Source organism: Typopeltis vanoorti, chromosome 11 (assembly GCF_054136105.1).
Source record: "Typopeltis vanoorti isolate ZY-2024b chromosome 11, IOZ_Tvanoo_1.0, whole genome shotgun sequence".
In the NCBI taxonomy this organism is placed as follows: Eukaryota; Metazoa; Arthropoda; class Arachnida; order Uropygi; family Thelyphonidae; genus Typopeltis; species Typopeltis vanoorti.
The window spans coordinates 84,133,941-84,155,969 of NC_143559.1; the positions used below are offsets into that span (position 1 = coordinate 84,133,941).

Genomic DNA, 22,029 nt, shown 5'->3' on the forward strand with positions numbered 1-22,029 from the left:
AGATGGATCTTGTAGCCTAGGATGTCAGAGTACTGCATGGTTTGTCAAATGAGTAGGATTGATGCTCTGTCCTATCACCTACTCTCTTTCTATTGTACATAAATGACTTGGTCACAATAACCACTAATCCTATCCACAGCTTTGCAGATGATAGTACTCTCCATTAATCCTACTCATTTGACAAACCATGCAGTACTCTGACATCCCAGGCTACAAGATCCATCTACAAGTAGTGCCTTAAATTTACATGTTATTCTTCAATGGGGCGAGAACAACCTTGTCATATTCAGTGCCACCAAAATGCAGTCTTGCCTTTTCTCACACAAAAGAGATCCCAGTTCACCTATCCTTGCCCTTAATAATACACAAATCACCAGACAAGATCAAATTTCCTTGCTTGAAGCCATGTTTACACCTAGTCCTTCCTGGCATGAACACATCACACCTCAGCATCCAAGAAACTTGGCATTTTCTTTTGTTCAAGTGCTTAACTATATATAGTTAACTACTTAACTATATATAAATCCCAACTCCACCCATGTTTGGGATGGTGCACCTAAAACTTCCCTTAAAATCCTTGATGCTGACCAGGGGCAAGAAATTAGACCCATAGATGTTTCCCCTCTTACAGATTTACTTCAACCTCTGTCTCACTGGTGCAGTGTTTCAGCACTCTATCTCTTCTATATTACCCACTACTGGACACCTACTCACTGCTCTAGTGAATTGGTAACCATCATTTCTCCATTATCTGTTGCACCTGTTAATACAAGAGTAGCAGGTGCCCGGCATCCCTTTACTGTGCAACTGCAAACACACACTGAACTTGCTTCTATTTTTCCTCTTTATTCCACCCACTTCTGTCATCTGGAACAGTCTTGTGTATGGGATCAATATAAAATTGAAAAAAAAAAACACAGAATTAGTCTAGTGCAAGAAGCCAGCTTATATGCAACCCTATCTCAAAGGGAAAAAAAAAGTTGCGGGGGGGGGTAAAAATCGTCCCACCAGAACTATTATTACTTCAGTGTTTATGAAAGCCATGGTGGAGGCCATCAGTAGCCAGCATCTGCACTACCCGGAGAACCATTATTTAATTATGATTGCCAATAAAGATTCTGCCACTCTTGCTCTGAAACAGATATCCTGGCCAATATTATGTACTTACTGGGAAATGTTTTGGAAAACCATGGTTGCTCTTAACATTTTACATGTATATGATTTGGTCTTGCTTAAAACCCTACTTCTTTAATTATCATCTATAGTCTATCTTCTGCCCTTTGCAGTTGTATAACCAGGACTCTCTCTCTCTATGGTTATTCAGTGTGTTGTAGTGGATTATTTTTATTTATTAATGTTGCGATATCCTCTTCTCTCCCTGAGGGTACATGTCAGTCATTTGTTGATGATGGTGATCTTTGCAAGGATGTGAATGCAGAGTTAATATAAGATATATGATTACTTAAAGAAAATGAAGGATTATCAGAAACAGGTCTTTGAAGCAAAACTGGCAGTAAAACCAAAGTATCCTATAATTTGGAGACAAAGTGCTATTCACATAGAGAGAAAAGAGGTGATGGCAGACAGGCCTTGACTTGCATATGACCTATGTTTCGCAAACTTTATGAGACTTTAATTTTAATAAGTCAGATTTACCCCACCCTCACCTGTCAATTGCACCCTATTACTTACATGTTTGTTTATACAGTAGTGTATTAACTGCATACACATACTGTATCTGTTGTATCTTGTTAATGCACTACTTTTAAAGATCATTTCTGTTATCCCTGTGTTCAGGCTTAAATGCTAGGAAAAACTCATGATAAAAGTTTAATGGAGTGAAACAGCAGTAGGAAATGATTAAAAGTAGTATTTATTGTTCCAGTATTTCATCTCAGTTACAGAGACATTGTCAGGGAGTACAAAATAAGACTTGTAACACACACACACACACAGCACAACTAAAACCTGGATGAAAAACTATCCTAATTAGGTGGGGTGACATCTGTGGACACCTGTTGGCAGCCTAGGATGTAAACTGGGATCTTGAAGTATTAATGTTACCTATATTTTTGAAAGTTTTATGCAATCATATTTATTTAAATTACATTGATTTTTAAGAGTAGCAGCAGATTCTAAAAATAGTCTTTCTCTTCTGAATTTACTGTGATAGAGCATGATGGTCTTTTTCCAATTGATTCTGTGAGCTGTATCCAAAGCATGGTCAGCAAGGCTTTGCTAACCATGCTTTGGTTACAGCTCACAGAATCAATTGGAAAAAGAGTCATCTCTTAATAATTTCATATGGAAAATTGATGGCCAAATTAAACATTTTTCCCTCCCTATTTCCTCATACTAATTGTACTTTATTGTATTACTTTGTATTAATAATTATATACTGAAATCTAATTTGTGCGTGTGCGTGTTAAAGTCTCATTTTGTACTCTCTGACAATGTCTCTGTAACTGAGATGAAATAATGGAAACATTAAATACCTTTTAATCATTTTCTAATGCTTGTTTCACTCCATTAAACTTTCATCATGGGAATTATTTCTGTTAGTTTCATTCATAGGATGCACACACGAATTGCATTTCAGTATATAATTATTAATACAAAGTAATATATAATAATGTACAATTAGTATGAGGAAATAGAAGGGAAAAATGTTTAATTTGGTTATTTAATCTTCCATATGAAATTATCAAGAGATGATTGAACAGTGGCTTCTTTCCTCTCTTCCTAAAGTTCTCAATAACAGGCTTAATGCACATCTATTTCTCTTTGGTAGTTTAAGACCATCTGGCAGTAGGATCCATCCTCTAATTGCTTTGTCTACCTTTATATTGATTAAAAATGCAGCAGTCTTGAACATAATGGAAATGTCATGATAAGCAATCCTGATTTTTTCCCATTTTCTTTTGCTTGTCATTGCTGAGATGTCCTCCTTTATTTTAAAACCTCTTCAAGTCTACCTTCTATTTAAGGAACAAGGAATTAATTCTGTAAACATTCAGAATGTTTATAGAATTTTTGGATGAAAGGATTTGAGAGAATGTAAAAACTTAAATCTGAAATAGCATATCTGCTTTGATACTGTATTTTGGAGGTCAAAGGAGGCTATGTATTGGCTTATATACAACTCTGTTATGACTTTTAAATGAACTATCAATTTTGATGGAGTGATTACCAGTGAATGTATTGAGAATGAAGTCTCTATAATGAATATCAGGATTTTGCTGTGGAGGAGGATTAGAAAATAGTATTTTTTGCACTGTGCTTCTTGAATATCCTTAAGGATATACTGGCTGAGCAGAAACTAAAAAAAAAAAAAACTTTAGTTTCTGCTCAGTGCAAGTTTTTTTTTTTCTGTCTATTTTCATCTTTTAAAATGAAAACAGCTCATTTTTTTAAGGTGTAAATTATACCTATTTTAATGCAGCTGTATTAAAATTAAAAGAATGCTTCATAGCCATTGCTCACTCTAAAAATAGTGTCCCTGACCTTAAACAACTTCTATATGAGCACACTGGTTTTCTTTCATCTAATCCTATGTAAAGGGGGGGGGGGGGGTCCAAGCGTGGTCTGCCAGTCTTGACTTGCCATAATAATGGTAGTGAATATATTTATGTTCTCCAAGGTGGATATTATCAGATCTTTCTGTTTGTCCATAGTATGCTAAGTCACAGAGAACTTCATACACTCCAGGATGTGGTGGAGGATGGAGTTTGTCTTTAGGATTGCAGATCAAAGTTGCTAATTTGACATGCAGTTTGAATGTGGTGTGAAGGTTAAATTTTATTAGTATTCTGGCTATCTTTTCAGCTATACTACCTCAGACATATGGAATAGGAATAGTGTTGTTTCATTCTGGTGCGTTTGGGGAGGGAGGGGGGGGGAAGTGGGAGATAAGTAGCGTTTTTTCTCCAATGGCTACAGCTCCCACCTAATAGATAGAAAACAATTCCTATTCCTTATATCTGAGTTTCATCTGAAAAGATAGCTAAAATACTAATAAAATATAACCTTCACACTATCAACATCTCCAATAGGAGGTGAATATACGGGCACTTTGAGTGTGCTTCCTATAAGGTTCAGCTAGGGCAACTTGTAGTATGGTGGCAAGTGTATTCCTGCAAGCTCTCTGGTCAATTTTCGCATGAAACTTTTATAGTTTCTGTATTCAGCTTTAAAATGATGTTGGATTTAATATCCACTTAATTTATATAATTTTGCACCACTGAAGTGAAGCCTTTTGACTCTTTATTTTAGTAAATTATTTTTTTTTATTGAACATGTTTAATTTCTGAAAGCCTTGGAATAATTTGGTTGTTTCTACATTGTTTCAAAAAGGTGAAGTGGCTAAAAAAGAGATGCTTTTTAAACATTAATGAGTTTAACTTTTCTAATAATAAACTTCAACAAATCCTGAAGACTGATACTTGTTGTGACACATCACTGACTCATCATTCTTTGATTGTTAACATTCAAATGGTTTATCTGAGAATTTTAAAATTCTTGTATTTAACTTCTAATGTTTACCTCATTTACCATGATGAAGAATCTACCCATTCATTATAGCAAAGCTGTGTGTCATATTTTGTATGTTTCAATCTCAGTGACTGTCATACTAAATTTTTTTAAGCAAAATCGCTCTTGACTTTCACAGTGATGTACTACCACTAAAAAGGCTTGGTTACAGTGCATCAATTCACTGTAATGATGGATATCACAGTGAGAGTCAATTCTATGATCATAATAAAATATATAAAATAATTACTGTATAGTGAAAATTCTGTGTTATATGGAAAATTTTGTGGATTATTGGTATTAAGGTGTCTGGATTCTAAGAGCACTTAATTTGCATTGTTTTAAAGAATTTAATCCAGTTTTTATACCTTATAAGAAGGTTCCTGTTAACTCCTAGTTTACATAACTTTAGAATTGTGTTTAAATTTTCTTAGAAAATAAATCTTTAATATCATTATTTTTTTCCCTTTCAGCTGTTGAGTATTGTATTTGAACATAATGCATTGTCACTTATTCTTCAATATGTGAATTTGAAGGAAAATCACGATGTAAGACTAGCCTTTGAGGCACTAAAGGTGAGAATTTATATTTTACTATTTTATACTATTTCATGAACACACCCTCACATGATATTTATAATTACTAATCATATAAAATGTTCTTTGAGTGATATATTGAGTGAAGGAGCTTGCTATATTTTATTACATTTATTTAAGATTAATTTGTTTTGAACATTTTTGGAAATTATCTGAAATCAATAAAAATAACTTCCTCTTTATTATTTATTTTTAGTATCTTGCTGCATTATTGTGTCACAAGAAGTTTGCGATTGAATTTATAACTGTAGGTGGCCTTCAGCAGCTTTTACAAGTATATAGACCATCTGTGGCAGCAACTGGTGTATCTATATGTCTGTATTACCTAGCTTACAGTGAAGATGCCATGGAGAGAGTAAGTATCAAATTACAATTTCTGGTCTACTGTATATAATAAGAGACATATTCTTCTTTTTCTCTTCTGTACCAAAGACCAGTTGAGCCCCCTCATGGATAATAGTCTTCCATCTTTGTTGTCCAATGCAAGCTCTTTCATATGCCAGCCAATACACTTCTAAAGCTTTTTGCCATGTCAATTTTAGTCTTTCCCTAGGTCTTGTACCCTCCATAGTGCCCTCAAACACTGGACAAGAAAGTCTGTCCAGTTCCATTCACTCAGTGTGGCCAAATGAATGGAGCTGATGCTTTTTTAACTGTGTTAAGAATTATTGATTTAGGGATATTGAAATTGCAGCATTAGGCTTTAGGTTCTATCCAGTAAGTTCTGTTTATTTTCTTGAAGCATTTCATTTCAAAAGTTAATGGTTTCCTTTCTGCTTCTTTTTTTTTTATGGTCCAAGTTTCTGCTCCATAGAGAGTTGTTGGTAGTATTATACTTTTATATAATTTTATTTTTTAGAGTTAGAGGGATTTTATTGCTTTTCCAAATTTGGTTAAGTTTATTTGTTGCTGATTATGCTGTGGAGAGTATGTTTTATTTTTTTGTTATGTCATTTAAATATGCTCCTAAGTAATTAACCATTAACTTGTCCTCTGAAGACACCCAGAAGATACACCCTGTATATCTTCTGGGTGTATTTCAATTTTCATTATCTTTGTTTTATTTGAATTTATAGTAATAATTTCTGTAGGTTACTTGTGATTTCACCAGCTGGTATTGGAAATATGATTTGTTATATGTTTTAACTACTTGATCATCTGTGTATATGATATGTGTGATTGGTCTACCAACAGACAAATTACATGTAGAAAGTTTTTTAACTTGGGTATATTATGTATTCAAGATACGAAGTAATTTTATATAAACTTGGTTTTTAATCCTATTTCCCAAGTAAGCAAACAGACAAGAAAGTCAAGTTTGTGCCTGCAAATAGTGCAAGTCCAAGGCAACTCGTGGTAAAAGTGGATATTCCAAATATCTAATCTTAGGTCTTTTTAAGCTAAAATTTAAGCTAAGTATTTACTTTATGTAACAAGTATCATTTAAAATTTGTGATTGAGACCATTTATCCAAATTGCATTCCTATAGAGAGGATTTATATAATATGAATAGAAATTTGTGTTGTAAATCAAATGCTTCCTCAACTCTTTGCTTTTATTTTTATTTGTAAGAATTTTTTATTTCATTTTATTTTTAAGAATCATAAGAAAATAAAAATTACAAAAACATTTTGTATTCCAACAAACACTACAACCAGGTTTATTTTTGCACTTACTCTTATCAGCTTGCTTTACTGAAGAGAGTGCTGCTTTTCTGTTACTATTTTATCTTTGTTGTTCTGCACTATTATGAATGGTGGAATTCAAGCTCTTCTAAGTATTGTAAGGGAGTTTACTTTGGGGAAAGTCACAATGTTTTAAATCTCTGGTTATTAATACACTTGTCTATATGCCCAATATACATACATACATACATACATCTTCAAGGCCCACCTTTCCTAATTGGGTTGTGGGGGCAACAGCTGCAAGAGGAACTTCCAATGGTGACAATCCTCTGCCACCAAGCTCAGGTGTTCTGGTAGGATTACCAAACATGTCCACCCAAGGTTTTCGATATAATCTATCCAGCGAGTCCTTGGCCTTCCACGTGGCCTCCCACCGCTCTGGCTTGGCAAAGAGGGCCTGCTGAGGGAGCCTCTCTTGTGGCATTCTGACCAGGTGCCCATACCAACGTAACTGTGATCTCTCAACACGGAGAAGCAGCGGTTGAGTATTGAGGGTTTCCCGAATTGCAGAGCTTCTGACTCTGTTGAGTCTTGTCATCCCCGCAACCACTCGAAGGAACCGAACCTCATTTCAGCCGCTTGGATTCGTGTCCGCATTCTTTCAGTCATTACCCAACTCTCATGACCATAGGTGAGGATGGGGACATAGACTGTATTGAAGACAGCCAGCTTTGCCTTCTGGCTTAACTCCCACTTCAATACTACCGAACGGCCAAGCTCCCGCAATATTGAGCTTGCTAAGCCAATTCAAGTATCTAGCTCTATGTCCCATTTTCCATCATTCGTGAATATGGACCCAAGGTATTTAAACTTCTCCACCTCCCTCATTGGGACTCCACTTACATTTAGAGTGCACTGGGATGGTTGTCTCGAGACCACAAATGTTTCAGTTTTGGCCACACTGATCTTCATTCTGGCATCTCCACAAACAGCTACAAACCTATCCAGGGTCCGCTGGAGGTCATCTGTGGAAGAGCTAAGCAGAACTAGGTCATCTGCAAAAAGCAGACGTCCAATGCTACATCTTCCAATTCTGACACACTCATTGCCTCAGCTGTGCCTATCAATTCAGTCCATAAATATTATGAAAAGGAGGGGTGACAGAACACACCCTTGGTGCTGTTTACCCTGACACAAAACTCAGGGCATTCATATAGGGGCTTCATGGCAGCTAATAGTTGGCCATCCACTCCATACTCCTGTACTACTTGCCAAAGCTTATCCCGAGGAACCCGGTCATATGCCTTCTCCAAGTCCACAAAACATGTGTAGACATTCTTGGCATCTTCCCAAGATTTCTCAAAGACTTGCCTTAAAGTGAAGATTTGGTCAGTTGTGCTTCTACCAGGATGAAAGCCACATTGTTCTTCCTGGAACTTTCACTCAACTATGCTCCTGCACCGTCTTTCCAAGCACTTAGCATACACTTTCCCAGGCAGGCTGAGCCGAGAGATGCCACGATAGTTACTGCAATCCTTCTGTTCTCCCTTCTTAAAGACTGGTATTATTATGCCTGTCTCTGCCATTGCTTTGGTGCTCGCCCAGATATCCAAGCAGCCTGACACACTCGAGTCAGCCAGAGAATACCATCTCGATTTAAGACTTTTAGCATTTGGGGCCGAATTTCATCATCACCAGCAGCCTTGCCCGATTTTAGCGATTTTATTGCTAAATAGACCTCTTCTGCTGTGAGACTAGTCATTGTCCCAATCTGCACCTCTTGGATGTCAACAACTGCTGGGCCACCCAGGTTAAGAAGGCTCTAAAAGTATTCCCTCCATCTGTGGAGGATATCCTTCTCGGTTGTTAAAAGTGCACCATCAGAGGCCTTAATTGCCCTTGCTGTGCACGATTTCCTCCCTCGAAGGCAGCGGATGGTCTGCCAGAATACTTTGTTTGCATTTGCATAGGATGAGTCTAATCTTTCTCCAAAGGATTCCCAAGCCTTCTGGCTTTGCTGTCTTTACTGCCTCAGCAGCAGCTCTTCTTTCCTCAGCATACCGCAAACGCATCTCAGGTGACCTGACTCTAAGCCATATTAGGTAGGACTCCTTTTTTGCCCGGACAGTTTTTTGGACTTCTTGGTTCCACCAAGGTGTCCTTTTCTCACTGCCCGTTGCTACACTGAGCCACTTTCTGCCACAGCATGAGAGTGCAGAGGCAGTGACAGCTGTTCTGAACAGCTTCCACTCCTCCTCAACATCTGCAGTATGCTTGGGAATCTCTTTGAACCTGGAGGAAATGTCATCTGCAAAATTCTTCCTCACAGCCTCATTTTCCAATGTCTCCCATTTCACACGGTATAGCTTCTTAGGCCTACCAGCGTTGATGGTAGCATCTGGTTTCTGAAGCTGTAGAGTGCACACAAGAAGGTGGTGGTCACTTGACAGTTCTGCCCCCCCCTCTTCTCACACGAACGTCCAACACTGAGGAAAATAGGTCTGCTGAAACTATAAAGAAGTCAATCAGAGACCTTTGTTCTAGTGTATCCCTGTACCAGGTATACTTATGGACTTCTCGGTGCTGGAAGAAGGTATTCATTATGGACAAGCTGTTAGTACAGCAGAAGTCCAATAATTTCAATCCATTCACGTTAAGGTCAGGGGCACCGTTCCTCCCAACCACACCCCCTCCATGTCTGGTCATCTGTTCCAACATGTTCATTGAAGTCACCCATTAGCAGGACTGATTCCATGTCTGCCACCCTGTCAAAAGCAGCATCCACTTCCTCTAGGAAGGCAGAGTATTCTGATTCCAGATTAGGTGCATAGGCTTGCACCACAGCCAAATCATGGTTTTTCATCTGAAGCCTTAACACACATACCCGTCTCCCAATGGGATCCACTCAGCAACACAGTCTGACAGCTGGGGGCTTGTGAGTATCCCCACACCTGCCTGAGCAGACATTGTCGGGCTCACACCAGAGTAGTAGAGCTTCCACCCCTTATCCAGGTCGACAGTTCCAGAGCCTCTCCTCCTGGTCGAAGAAAGCCAGACTAAGTCTAGCCGGTTGCGCTTGGCTTCCTCGACCAGTTCTAACTCCTCTGTCAGAGAGAAGATGTTCCAGTTGCCTAAAGCCATAGTTTGGTGCCATTGTCATTGCCATTTCCGTCCTTTTGCAGAACCATTTCTTTGCGCAGCCCCTAAACACTTTGCCAAACGGGTAGCAAGCCCATTGATGGAGTTTCCTCTAGCAGAGTGCTGAGAAGTGGTGTCTAAGGGAGACTGTAACATATTTTTCGAACGGGTCCCTCTGCCTAAAACCCGAACGCGTCCCTTGGTAACCTGTGCGACGGATGATGCGGTATGAACATTTTTTGATGGCCTGATCATGTTACAGTGTTTGATAATGTCCTGTTAGCACAAGATGAAATGACACAGCAAAATAGGAAAGATTCCCCTCGAATACACTAATAGCATTCGGGGGAAGGAGCAAGAAGAGAGGAAAGAAAGAAGCAAGGGAGGAAGAGGCGGGACCAGTCTACAGGTAATATAACAGATGTATATTACATGAAGTAAGGCATGGTCCAGCATCAGGTACCACGGGTTTGCCACGCCCATACTCAGTAAAGTGAGCCCCAGAGAAGTAAATATAAACATTTATTTTATTAAATAAATTTTATTTTATAAATTTAAATTAAATTTTATTAAATAAACATATTTTAATAAAATATATTTATTTTCTTAAATATGTTTATATGCCCAATATAAACATATTTAAATTTTGATCACTCCTCTCCAATATTTTATTTTTTTTTAAACATTTGATCATATGTTTTAGGTGGGAAAATATAACGATTTCAATAGTGTACCCTCAAAAATTAAAAAAAAAAAAAAACCTAATCATTTTCCTTTGTTTACCATTGGGGAGAGGGAGAATCCATTTACCACATCATAGAATGAAAATCTAGTTATTGTGTATTATTTATAGTGTCTTGAAATAAGTGTTATAAAGCAAAATCCACTTAAATATCTAAGAGGATGAAGTCAACAAAATCTGCGTAATTAAGTATGCATATTAACCACGATCTAAACTTGGTGCATGTGCACATGCATATATATATATATATATATATATATATTATGATGGGGAGAAATTTGTCAGAAAACTTCCAGACCTTGTTTACTGAAGACTTGACTACATTAATTTTGAAAGAATGCAGATGACATGTATATAGTTTCTGCATTTATGTGGGAGATTTCATCACCTGATGTAATATCACTGCCTGTCCTACTTATGAAATGCCTAAAGAAGCTTGATCTCTACAGCAAGATTATCTAACTCTTAGCTCTCATGAATGGTAGTAAAAAACCACTAAACACCAGTCGGCCAACTAGGTGCCAGCAGGTTGGCCAAATGGTTAGCATATCCACTCTCCAGCCAAAAGGCTGCAGGTTCGAATCTCACCGCAGGCATGGATGTTTGTGATTGTCTGTGAAAATACTGGTGGTAGATGGCGTTGGTATAGTTGGGGATCACTGGTGGAGAGTTGTAGAGTAGGTGTCCTCTCTCAATAAGTCTTTGGACTCCCTGGAGGTGTCAGGTAATAATAATAATAATAAAATCAATTACTTAATGAAAAACCCATTTTTATTATAGAAGCATTCTTTAAGGGTCAAAGCTGTATAACTGAGAGGAGACCTCCACATAGCCTTTCAAGGAATGCGGAGAACCGACCATGGCTTCTGACCTAATGTCCAATCCTCACCTTCTCGTGGTGCACCCTGTTGGGTATCTACTTGGATACTGAACGAACGAGGATGGGCTGCCAATTTGGGATTTAGCTGACCAAATTGTATTCTTATTGGTTAAACCAAAATAAAAAATGATGGTACAACACGACAAAATTTCATGCCGGCTGGGGCGTCGCCCGGTTAAACAAGGCCCCCGTTGTTTTTGCCAGGAAACCAGGGCAAACAGCGAAAAGTCAGCTACTGGAACAAATCTGAAAACACGCCCTAACTCAACATCACCAGAGTTAAAGATCGGTACTATCAACATAAGAAGCCTGAATGGCAAAGAAATGGAGCTAGCTGAGGAATTAGATAACATCATCCGCATAATTGCTTTATGCACATTATGTTATACTTCTAAATAAATCTGCTACACGTCTGCAGGATTCTCTGACTAAATTGAATAACTGTTGTAATAGATATGGTATGAAGGTCAGCAATAAAAAGACAAAGACAATGAAAATAGGCAGAATCATTGAAAATGTCAACTGTGTTGTGAATGGAGAACCTGTGGAACAAAGCTGGTATGGTGGGAAGTCAATTGAATAAATTCATATGGAATAAGAGAGAAATTAGTCGGAACACTAAATTAGCTGTATACAAGACAGTGTTCAAACCAGTTTTAACTTATGGATCTGAGAGCTGGGTCAGAAGTAACATACTTGACCAAAGACTAGAGACCGCAGATATGAGAGTCCTGAGAAAGATTAGAAGCGTGAACAGATGGCATCAATGGCAATATCATATGAAAAATGAGGATATTAGAAAAGAACTTGACATTGTCAGCATCCAGGAATGCGTTAGCAGAGCTAATCTCAGGTGGTATGGTCACTTAAACAGAATGGGCGGCGAAGAAAGATTAGCAAAACAAATGTTCTCTGCCAGGTTGGCAGGAAAACAACCCAGAGGAAGACCAAGATATAGGTCTTCCTCTGGGTTGATAATGTTTGAGTCTTGACAAGTAACAGACTGATTGGAGGAAAATTGTAGATAGGAAGTTAGTAATGATGTAAATTTTTTTTCATGTAGTACTATCATATCCTGTACACCCCCTAGAGGGTACATGGCAGGAATTTGATGATGATGATGATGCATTCTTTAAATATGAATAGGCTCATTAAATGTGATTTGTGGTCTTTAAGCATAAATTTTAAAATATATATTGGTTGAAAATTCTTATTATTAACCCTAATAAATTTAGGATATTAAGAGCAATTCATCTATTTTATGAGATCAAAATTTTTCTCTTTATAAAATCCATATATCATTATTAGATTTGTGTTTATTAATTTTATTTTATCACTCTTATCTCTGATTTCATTTCAGAATTTATTTATTCAGTGTGTGGGAGAACAATGTTCATTAACACAACTAATGGGAATGTGCATTATCATGGAAATGATTATTGGTCTTTAGAAGGGTCAAAGCTGTATACTGAGAGGAGACATCCACATAGCCTTTAAAGAAATGCGGAGAACCGACCAGAGCTTCTGACCTAATGTTCAATCCTCACCTTCTCGTGGTGCACCCTGTTGGGTATCTATTTAGATGCTGAACGAATGAGGATGGGCTGGCAATTTGGGATTTAGCCGACCAAATTGTACTCTTATTGGTTAAACCAAAATAAAAAATGATGGTACAACATGACAAAATTTCATGCCGGCTAGGGCGTCGCCCGGTTAAACAAGGCCCCCGTTGTTTTCGTCAGGGAACCAGGGCGAACAGCGAAAAGTCAGCTACTGGAATAAATCTGAAAACAAACCCCAACTGAACATCACCAGAGTTAAAGATCAGTACTATCAACCTAAGAACCTGAATGGCAAAGAAATGGAGCTAGCTGAGGAATTAGATAAGTACCAGATCGACATAATAGGGGTGACTGAAACAAAAAAGACCAAAACTGGTAAGATCTTTCTGAGCAATAAATTCAAAATGTTATATTCAGGCAATGACAATCAAGGAAAAGAAGGAGTAGCCATAGTATTCAACACAAAATGAGGCCAATCTTCTTGAATGGCAGGCAGTGTCAAGTAGAGTGATATGGGCAAATATCAGAATGGGGAACTGGACAATGAGACTTATTTGTGCCTATGGTCCCACAGAAGGTTCTACTAAGGTAGAAGTGGAGGAATTTTTTGACGCTCTAAAAAAAGCAACTGACACAATGAAAAAGGAAAAGTTGGTCCTTGTTGGGGATCTAAATAGCAGAGTAGGAAATGATTGTGAGACATACAAAAATATTTTGGGAAAATTTGGAGAAAAGAGCAAAGGAAATAATAATGGCAAATACCTGTTGGATTTCTGCTCAGGACATGGACTGGTTATTACTAACACCATGTTCCAACATAAAAATGTGCACAAATTCACATGGAGAGAAGAGGTAAGGAATAAGAAAAGTCTCATTGACTATGTTATTGTTGATAGTGATGTTTTCTCCCTGGTGCAGGACACCAGAGTGTACAGAGGATTTGAAATTGGAAGTGATCACTATTTAGTCTTGAGCAGGATAAAATTGAATTTCATATTGAAAAGAATAACATGTAAGAAAGTTTTAAACTGAATAAAAGTTGAGCAGCTCTCGGATGTGAACTGCAGACTAAAATACACAAAGATTATTGAAGAAAAAATGAAAGAGTTTGAGAACAGGAATCAAACCTTGTCGATTCAGTGGCGAACTCTGAAGAAAACATTGATTGATTCTGCCAGAGAGGCATGTGGTGAGGTTGTCTGCAAGGATAAAAAAAATCAGAACTCCCTAGTGGACACAGGAAGTTAAAGAGGCAGTGAAGGAAAAGAAGAAAGCATATCAAAAGTTCCTGTGAAATAAGTCAGCTTGTGCTCTTAGAGAATACAGAGACAAATGCAAGAATGCTAAACACTGTGTAAAACTAGCTAAACAAAAGTCATGGGAGGACTTTGGCAAGAATATAGAAAATAAATATCAAGAAGGTGGCAAAATATTCTGGAGGTTGTTAAAGAAGCTTAGGAATGGAGGAAAGAGTGCTGTAAAAGGAGTTAGAGATGATAAAGGTGACATGAAAACAGGAGAAAAAGATATCCTTGAAGTATGGAGTAATTACTTTGAAAAACTGCTAAATGAAACAAGCAGTGATAGTGCAGTGGCAAAAAATCCTCAACAAGCATGCAGTCAGGAATACATATCCATACTTGAAGTAGAAAAAGGCATCAAAGGCTTGAAATGTGGAAAGGCAGCAGGGGTAGATGATATTCGACCAGAAATGCTGAAGTATGGTGGTATAATAGTCTTACAATGGCTGCACTGCATAGTTCAGAAAGCCTGGACAGAGGGACGAATTCCCGATGATTGGAGTAGAGCTCTCATAGTACCCATATATAAAAAGGGAAATAAAACTGAATGCGAAAATTAAAGAGGTATTTCCTTACTGAGTGTTCCTGGGAAGATCTATGCAAGTATACTTGAGAAACTGTTGAGAAGAATTGTGGAAGAAAAGCTTGGTGAAGAACAAGCTGCCAAATAGAGGCTGTCAGGATCAGATCTTCACTTTATAACAAATAGTCGAGAAAGCATGGGAATATAACAGAGATCTGTATTTAAGTTTTGTCGATTTGGAAAAGCCATATGACAAGGTGCCAAGAGAGAAGCTATTCAATACGCTACAGTTAAATGGTGTCAATGGGGCATTATATCAAGCTATACTTAGTCTTTATTTGAGTTGTAAGTCAGCAGTTAGAATTGAAGGAAGTACAGGAAGATGGTTTAATGTTAAATCTGGTGTGAGACAAGGATGTACATTATCCCCTCTGTTATTCATTATCTATATGGATCACATTATGAAGGAAAGTGGTATTAAACATGATATCAAAATTGGAGATGTTAATGTCAGCTCTTTGCTTTATGCGGATGATGTTATACTTCTAAATAAATCCGCTACAAGTCTGCAAGATTCTCTGACTAAATTGAATAACTGTTGTAATAGATATGGTATGAAGGTCAGCATGAAAAAGACAAGACAATGAAAATAGGTAGAATTGTTGAAAATGTTTACTGTGTTGTGAACGGGGAACCTGCGGAACAAGTAAAACATTTCAGCTACTTAGTCACGATTTTTAGTGAAGATGGTAAATTAAATATGAAAATAGACAACAGAATCAACAAAGCTGGTATGGTAGGAAGTCAATTGAATAAATTCATATGGAATATGAGAGAAATTAGTCAGAACACTAAATTAGCTGTATACAAGACAGTGTTCGAACCAGTTTTAACTTATGAACCTGAGAGCTGGGTCAGAAGTAAAACACTTGACCAAAGACTAGAGACTGCAGATATGAGAGTCCTGAGAAAGATTGTAGGTGTGAACAGATGGCATCAATGGCAATATCATATTAAAAACGAGGATATTGGGAAAGAACTTGACATTGTCAGCATCCAGGAATGCGTTAGCAGAGCTAATCTCAGGTGGTATGGTCACTTGAAGAATGGGCGAAGAAAGATTAGCAAAACAAGTGTTTCTGCCAGGTTGGCAGCAAAACGACCCAGAGGAAGACCGAGATGTAGGTGGATTGATACAAAGTGCCTTAGACGATAGAAATATAAGATCTGATAATGTTTGAGTCTTGACAAGTAACAGACTGATTTGGAGGAAAATTGTAGATAGGAAGTTAGTAATCATGTAATATTTTTCATGTAGTACTGTCATATCCTGTACACCCCTTGAGGGTACATGGCAGGAATTTGATGATGATGATAAAAACAAGTTTAAAAAAATACAAAAATATATATAAAATTGATAAAAACAGAAAAAAAATCCTTACCCTACCCACAGTACAAAATGTACTATAAGTTTGCAAATATCCATTAGTGTATGAGAGCAACATAAAATATGCAGGATTGTAACCTCAGATTGTAAGCATTAGTGAGACCTATCTATCAGAAGCAGATGTACTATCTGGTATCAAGTGTAAAGGGTGTTTAGTTTTAGAAAGGATAGACAGGATAAGAGAGGATAGGTTGTGCTGCTAATGATATTGGAGGACTTAAATCCAGTTAAAGTTTAGACCCATGACTGCAATAACAGTAACAGTTTTCCATGTGGCAGCAAGTTTGAAGCAATCTGGTGTGAGATGTAATCTAAAAAGATAAAGATATAGTGGGATGTTGTTACAGATTTAGTGAATTGGTTGCTAGTGACAAAAAAATGCATTGCCAAATAAAAATAATTAGTGCAAAATGAGTAATCATAATGAGGAACTCAATATCACCAGAGTTAAAGATTGGCACTATCAACATAACAAGCATGAATGGCAAAGAAATGGAGCTAGCTGAGGAATTAGATAAGTACCAGATCGACATGATAGGGGTGACTGAAACAAAAAAGACATAAACTGGTGAGATCTCTCTCTGAGCAATAAATACAAAATGTTATATTCAGGCAATGACAGTCAAGGAAAAGAAGGAGTAGCCATAGTATTCAACACTAAATATGAGGCTAATCTTCTTGAATGGCAGGCAGGCAGTCTCAAGTAGAGTGATATGGGCAAATATCAGAATGGGGAACTGGACAATGAGACTTATTTGTGCCTATGGTCCCACAGAAGGCTCTACTAAGGTAGAAGTGGAGGAATTTTTTGAGGCTCTAGAGAAAGTTATTGACACAATGAAAAAGGAAAAGTTGGTTCTTGTTGGGGATCTAAACAGCAGAGTAGGAAGTGATTGTCAGACATACAAAAATATTTTGGGAAAATTTGGAGAAAAGAGCAAAGCTAATAATAATGGCAAATACCTGTTGTATTTCTGCTCAGGACATGGACTGGTTATTACTAACACCATGTTCCAACATAAAAATGTGCACAAATTCACATAAAGAGAAGAGGCAAGGAATAAGAAAAGTCTCATTGTGTACAGAGGATTTGAAATTGGAAGTGATCACTATTTAGTCTTGAGCAGGATAAAATTGAATTTCATATTGAAAAGAATGACATGTAAGAAAGTTTTAAAACGAATAAAAGTTGAGCAGCTCTCAGATGTGAACTGTAGACTAAAATACACAAAGATTATAGAAGAAAAAATGAAAGCTTTTGAGAACAAGAACCAAACCTTGGAAATTCATTGGCAAACCTTGAAAAAAACCTGATTGATTAATCCAGAGAGGCATGTGGTGAGGTTGTCTCCAAGGATAGAAAAATCAGAACTCCATGGTGGACACAGGAAGTTAAAGAGGCAGTGAAGGAAAAGAAGAAAGCATATCAAAAGTTCCTGGCGAATAAGTCAGTTTTTGCTCTTAGAGAATACAGAGACAAATGTAAGTAAACTAAACACTGTGTAAAACTAGCTAAAACAAAAGTCATGGGAGGACTTTGGCAAGAACATAGTAAATAAATATCAAGAAAATGGTGAGATATTCTGGACGTTGTTGAAGAAGCTTAGAAATGGAGGAAAGAGGTCTGTAAAAGGAGTTAGAGATGATAAAGGTGACATGAAAACAGGAGAAAAAGGTATCCTTGAAGTATGGAGTAATTACTTCGAAAAATTGCTAAATGAAACAAGCAGTGATAGCACAGTGGTAAAAAACACTCAACAGGCATACAGTCAAGAATACATATCCATACTTGAAGTAGAAAAAGCATCAAAGGCTTGAAACGTGGAAAGGCAGCAGGAGTAGATGATATAATCGACCAGAAATGCTGAAGTACAGTGGTATAAAAGTCTTACAATGGCTGCACTGTATTTCAGAAGGCCTGGATAGTGGAACAAATTCCTAATGATTGGAGTAGAGCTCTAATAGTACCCATATATAAAAAGGGAAATAAAACTGAATGTGAGAATTACAGATGTATTTCCCTACTGAGTGTTTCGGCAAGATTTATACCACTATATCAGTATACTTGAGAAACTGTTGAGAAGAATTGTGGAAGAAAAGCTTATTGAAGAACAAGCTGGATTCAGGCCAAATAGAGGCTGTCAGGATCAGATCTTCACTTTATAACAAATAGTTGAGAAAGCATGGGAATATAAGAAAGATATGTATTTAAGTTTTGTTGATCTGGAAAAGGCATATGACAAGGTGCCAAGAGAGAAGCTATTCAATACGCTATAGTTATATGGTGTTAATGGGGCATTATATCAGGCAATACGTAGTTTTTATTTGAGTTGCAAGTCAGCAGTTAGAATTAAAGGAAATACAGGAAGATGGTTTAATGTTAAATCTGGTGTGAGACAAGGATGTACATTATCCCCTCTGTTATTCAGTGGTATTAAACAGTAAAGTGGTATTAAACATGATATCAGAATTGGAGATGTTAATGTCAGCTCTTTGCTTTATGCGGATGATGTTATACTTCTGAATAAATCCACTACAAGTTTGCAAGATTCCCTGACTAAATTGAATAACTGTTGTAATAGATATGGTATGAAGGTCAGCAATAAAAAGACAAAGATAATGAAAATAGGTATGATCGTTGAACATGTCAACTGTGTTTTGAACGGGGAACCTGTGGAACAAGTAAAACATTTCAGCTACTTAGGCATGATTTTTAGTGAAGATGGTAAATTAAATATGGAAATAGGCAACAGAATCAACAAAGCTGGTAGGAAGTCAATTGAATGAATTCATATGGAATAAGAGAGAAATTAGTCAGAGCACTAAGTTAGCTGTATACAAGACAGTGTTCAAACCAGTTTTAACTTATGGATCTGAGAGCTGGATTAGAAGTAAAACACTTGACCAAAGACTAGAGACCACAGATATGAGAATCGTGAGAAAGATTGGAAGCGTGAACAGATGGCATCACTGGCAATATCATATTAAAAACGAGGATATTAAAAAAAACTTGACATTTTCAGCATGCAGGAGTGCGTTAGCAGAGCTAATCTCAGGTGGTATGGTCACTTAAACAGAATGGGTGAGGAAAGATTAGCAAAACAAGTGTTCTCTGCCAGGTTGGCAGGAAAATGACCCAGAGGAAGACCAAGATATAGGCCGATTGATATGGAACAAAATGCCTTAGATGATATAAGATCTGATATAAGATTAGAAATATAAGATCTGATAATGTTGGAGTCTTGACAAGTAACAGACTGATTTAGAGGAAAATGGTAGTTAGGAAGTTAGTAATCATGTAAATTTTTCATGTAGTACTTATCATATCCTTTACAACCCTTGAGGGTACATGTCAGGAATTTGATGATGATGATGAACAGTCATTTGGGTAACAGCGAAATCTGATGAGAAGAATGAAACTGAATTTATTGAGCTGTTTTGAGACATTGTCCTTATTACTTCCAAAGAACTAGAGATCAATAGTGTTAGATCTGATTATAGTGATAGAAGGAATTTCATTTAACTTCACTACTGGCCAAGTGGATGAAATAGTGAGATCAAATTGCACTTCTTATCCATGTTGTTATTCAACAGGTGTTACAGAATCATAAATAAAAAAAAAAGTTGGTTCGAGGCTAGGCGTCGCACTGATGTGATCGTCGACTTTTGAGAGCTCCTGAAAAGATTAGTAGTATTTTGTGTTATAATTGGCAATTTTACTAGAATTTTATGTAGTATTGTTTGCTTTTGTTTCTTGGTGTATCTGTGCAATTTTTGTGTGTTTTCTGTGTTATTTTAATTATTATTTTTAAGATAAGATAGCATACATATGGCACCGATAAAAAAAAAAAAAAAAAAAAAAAAAAAAAAAGGTGGCCAGGTCGCCATGTTTGTTTAAGAGTTTTGATGTAAACGAATTTATGCAATGTGCTGTCTGTGAGATGTATGCTTTGTGAAGAGCAGTGGGAGTCTGGTTAAATGGTGATAGTGGAGTTAATATGTACAGAAAGTGTAAGTAGAATGAGGATCTCAAGCGTGTTTCGGGTGGCAAGAGTGTTATCGTTAACGATAGTCAGAATGTATAAAATGGCGGTGTGATAGAGAATTGCATGGTAGTGCCAGATAGGTGCGAGTGCGTCGCTGAAAGTGTAAATGAGGGTAGAAATACAGAACGAATGGATGATTTGATTGATAATGAAAATGGTGAGATAAATGCAAGTTGTGAAATCGCAAATTTGCACTGAGTGATACACAAAGCAAAAAGGCAACTGGACCGTATGGAAAAATGCGTGCTGAATGTACCGACTAATAAACGGCGAAAGTCTGTGATGACAAATAATAGAATGTTCGTAAACGTCAATAAAATGAAGGAACGAGTGCTGTATGGGGATTCGCTATTAAGAGGTGTGATAATTGAGAGTTTGACGAAATCATACCAGCCGGGTGCGAACATAAAGGATGTCAGCGAATCTATTCGAGTGCAAAAACAGAGGGTGAAAGAGATGATAATCGTGGCAGGAACAAATGATTTGAAAGAAGACAAAATGGAAATGATAGAGGATGTGAGGGAATTATTTGAAGTAGCAAAAGAGAAGAGTGAGAGAGTTAGGTTGGTGAGTATTTTACCGCAGTATGACAGTGAAGTGTTTAGAAGGAGGGCCATAATTGCCAATGACTTTATGCGTGGGTTATGCATGGAGAGTGGTGTGGAATTTGTGGATGTGTGGAGTGAGTTCGATGGGCGAAAGGATTTATATAAGATTGATGAGCTACATTTGAATGGAGTTGGTGTACCGAGACGTGTAAAAGTGTTGATGAATGATGTGGAAGTTTCCCTGAGTGTACAGACTCAGGGAAACTAGATTTATTAAGGGGGGGGTAGATATGCAGACTTTAGGGAGGCAGTTGAGTGTGTGAAATGAGTATAATATGCCCGAGCGAGTACGAAGGACAACAAATCAAAATGGGATAGTTAGTATAAGGCATCAAAGTAGGGGTGGGACTAATGGGCTTCTGAAATTCATGTACACTAATGCCAGTAGTATTAGGAACAAGAAGGAAGAGTTTTTGGCCTTGGTTGGCACTTCCAGGCCACAGGTTGTTGGTATTAGTGAAACATGGCTGACAGAAGATGATAAAGCTTGTGGGATTGAATGCGACCGGTATAGTGTGTTCAGGAGTGACACGGTGAATAAAAAAAAAAAGGGGGGGGGGAGTGTTATTGATGATAGCCAAGGAGTATAGAAGTTGAACTGCAGGATAGAGAAAAGAGCACATTTGAGGCTGTTTGGTGTGAGATAGAATCTAGCAGAACAAAATATACATTTGGGTGCTGCTATAGACCAGGTGATGGAATAGATGGTGGGGATAGTATGTATAGGCAAATATAAGATATGAGTGGAAGGAGGGTGATTTCAATTATGGTAACATCGACTGGAAAGAGGAGAGGGCACATGGGAGGAAGGAATTGGATTTTATGCGGTTATTAAGGGACAACTATCTGCGGCAGCATGTAGTGGAAAATACCAGGGGGCAGAGAGTGCTTGACCTAGTAATTGCAACTGAGAATGTGGCTGTAACGAACATGACCATGTTGTCACCAATTGGTGAGAGTGATCATAGATCATGACTTGGGAGGTGGCTAAAGGAGTGGAATTTACAATTAAGACAGGGTACATGTGGAAT

At 37.4% G+C, this 22,029-nt stretch overlaps 1 protein-coding gene across 2 annotated transcripts in view; it reads left to right on the forward strand.

Moving 5' to 3' along the window:
- mahj (LisH and WD40 domain-containing protein mahjong) overlaps nucleotides 1–22,029 on the forward strand; it is a 490,280-nt gene that overhangs the window by 155,285 nt on the left and 312,966 nt on the right. For both annotated transcript variants that reach the window (XM_090400879.1, XM_090400880.1), the window contains exons 11-12: nucleotides 5,004–5,105; nucleotides 5,323–5,481. In XM_090400879.1, coding sequence (XP_090257005.1) covers nucleotides 5,004–5,105; nucleotides 5,323–5,481 — 261 coding nt within the window. The remainder of the gene's footprint in view (nucleotides 1–5,003; nucleotides 5,106–5,322; nucleotides 5,482–22,029) is intronic.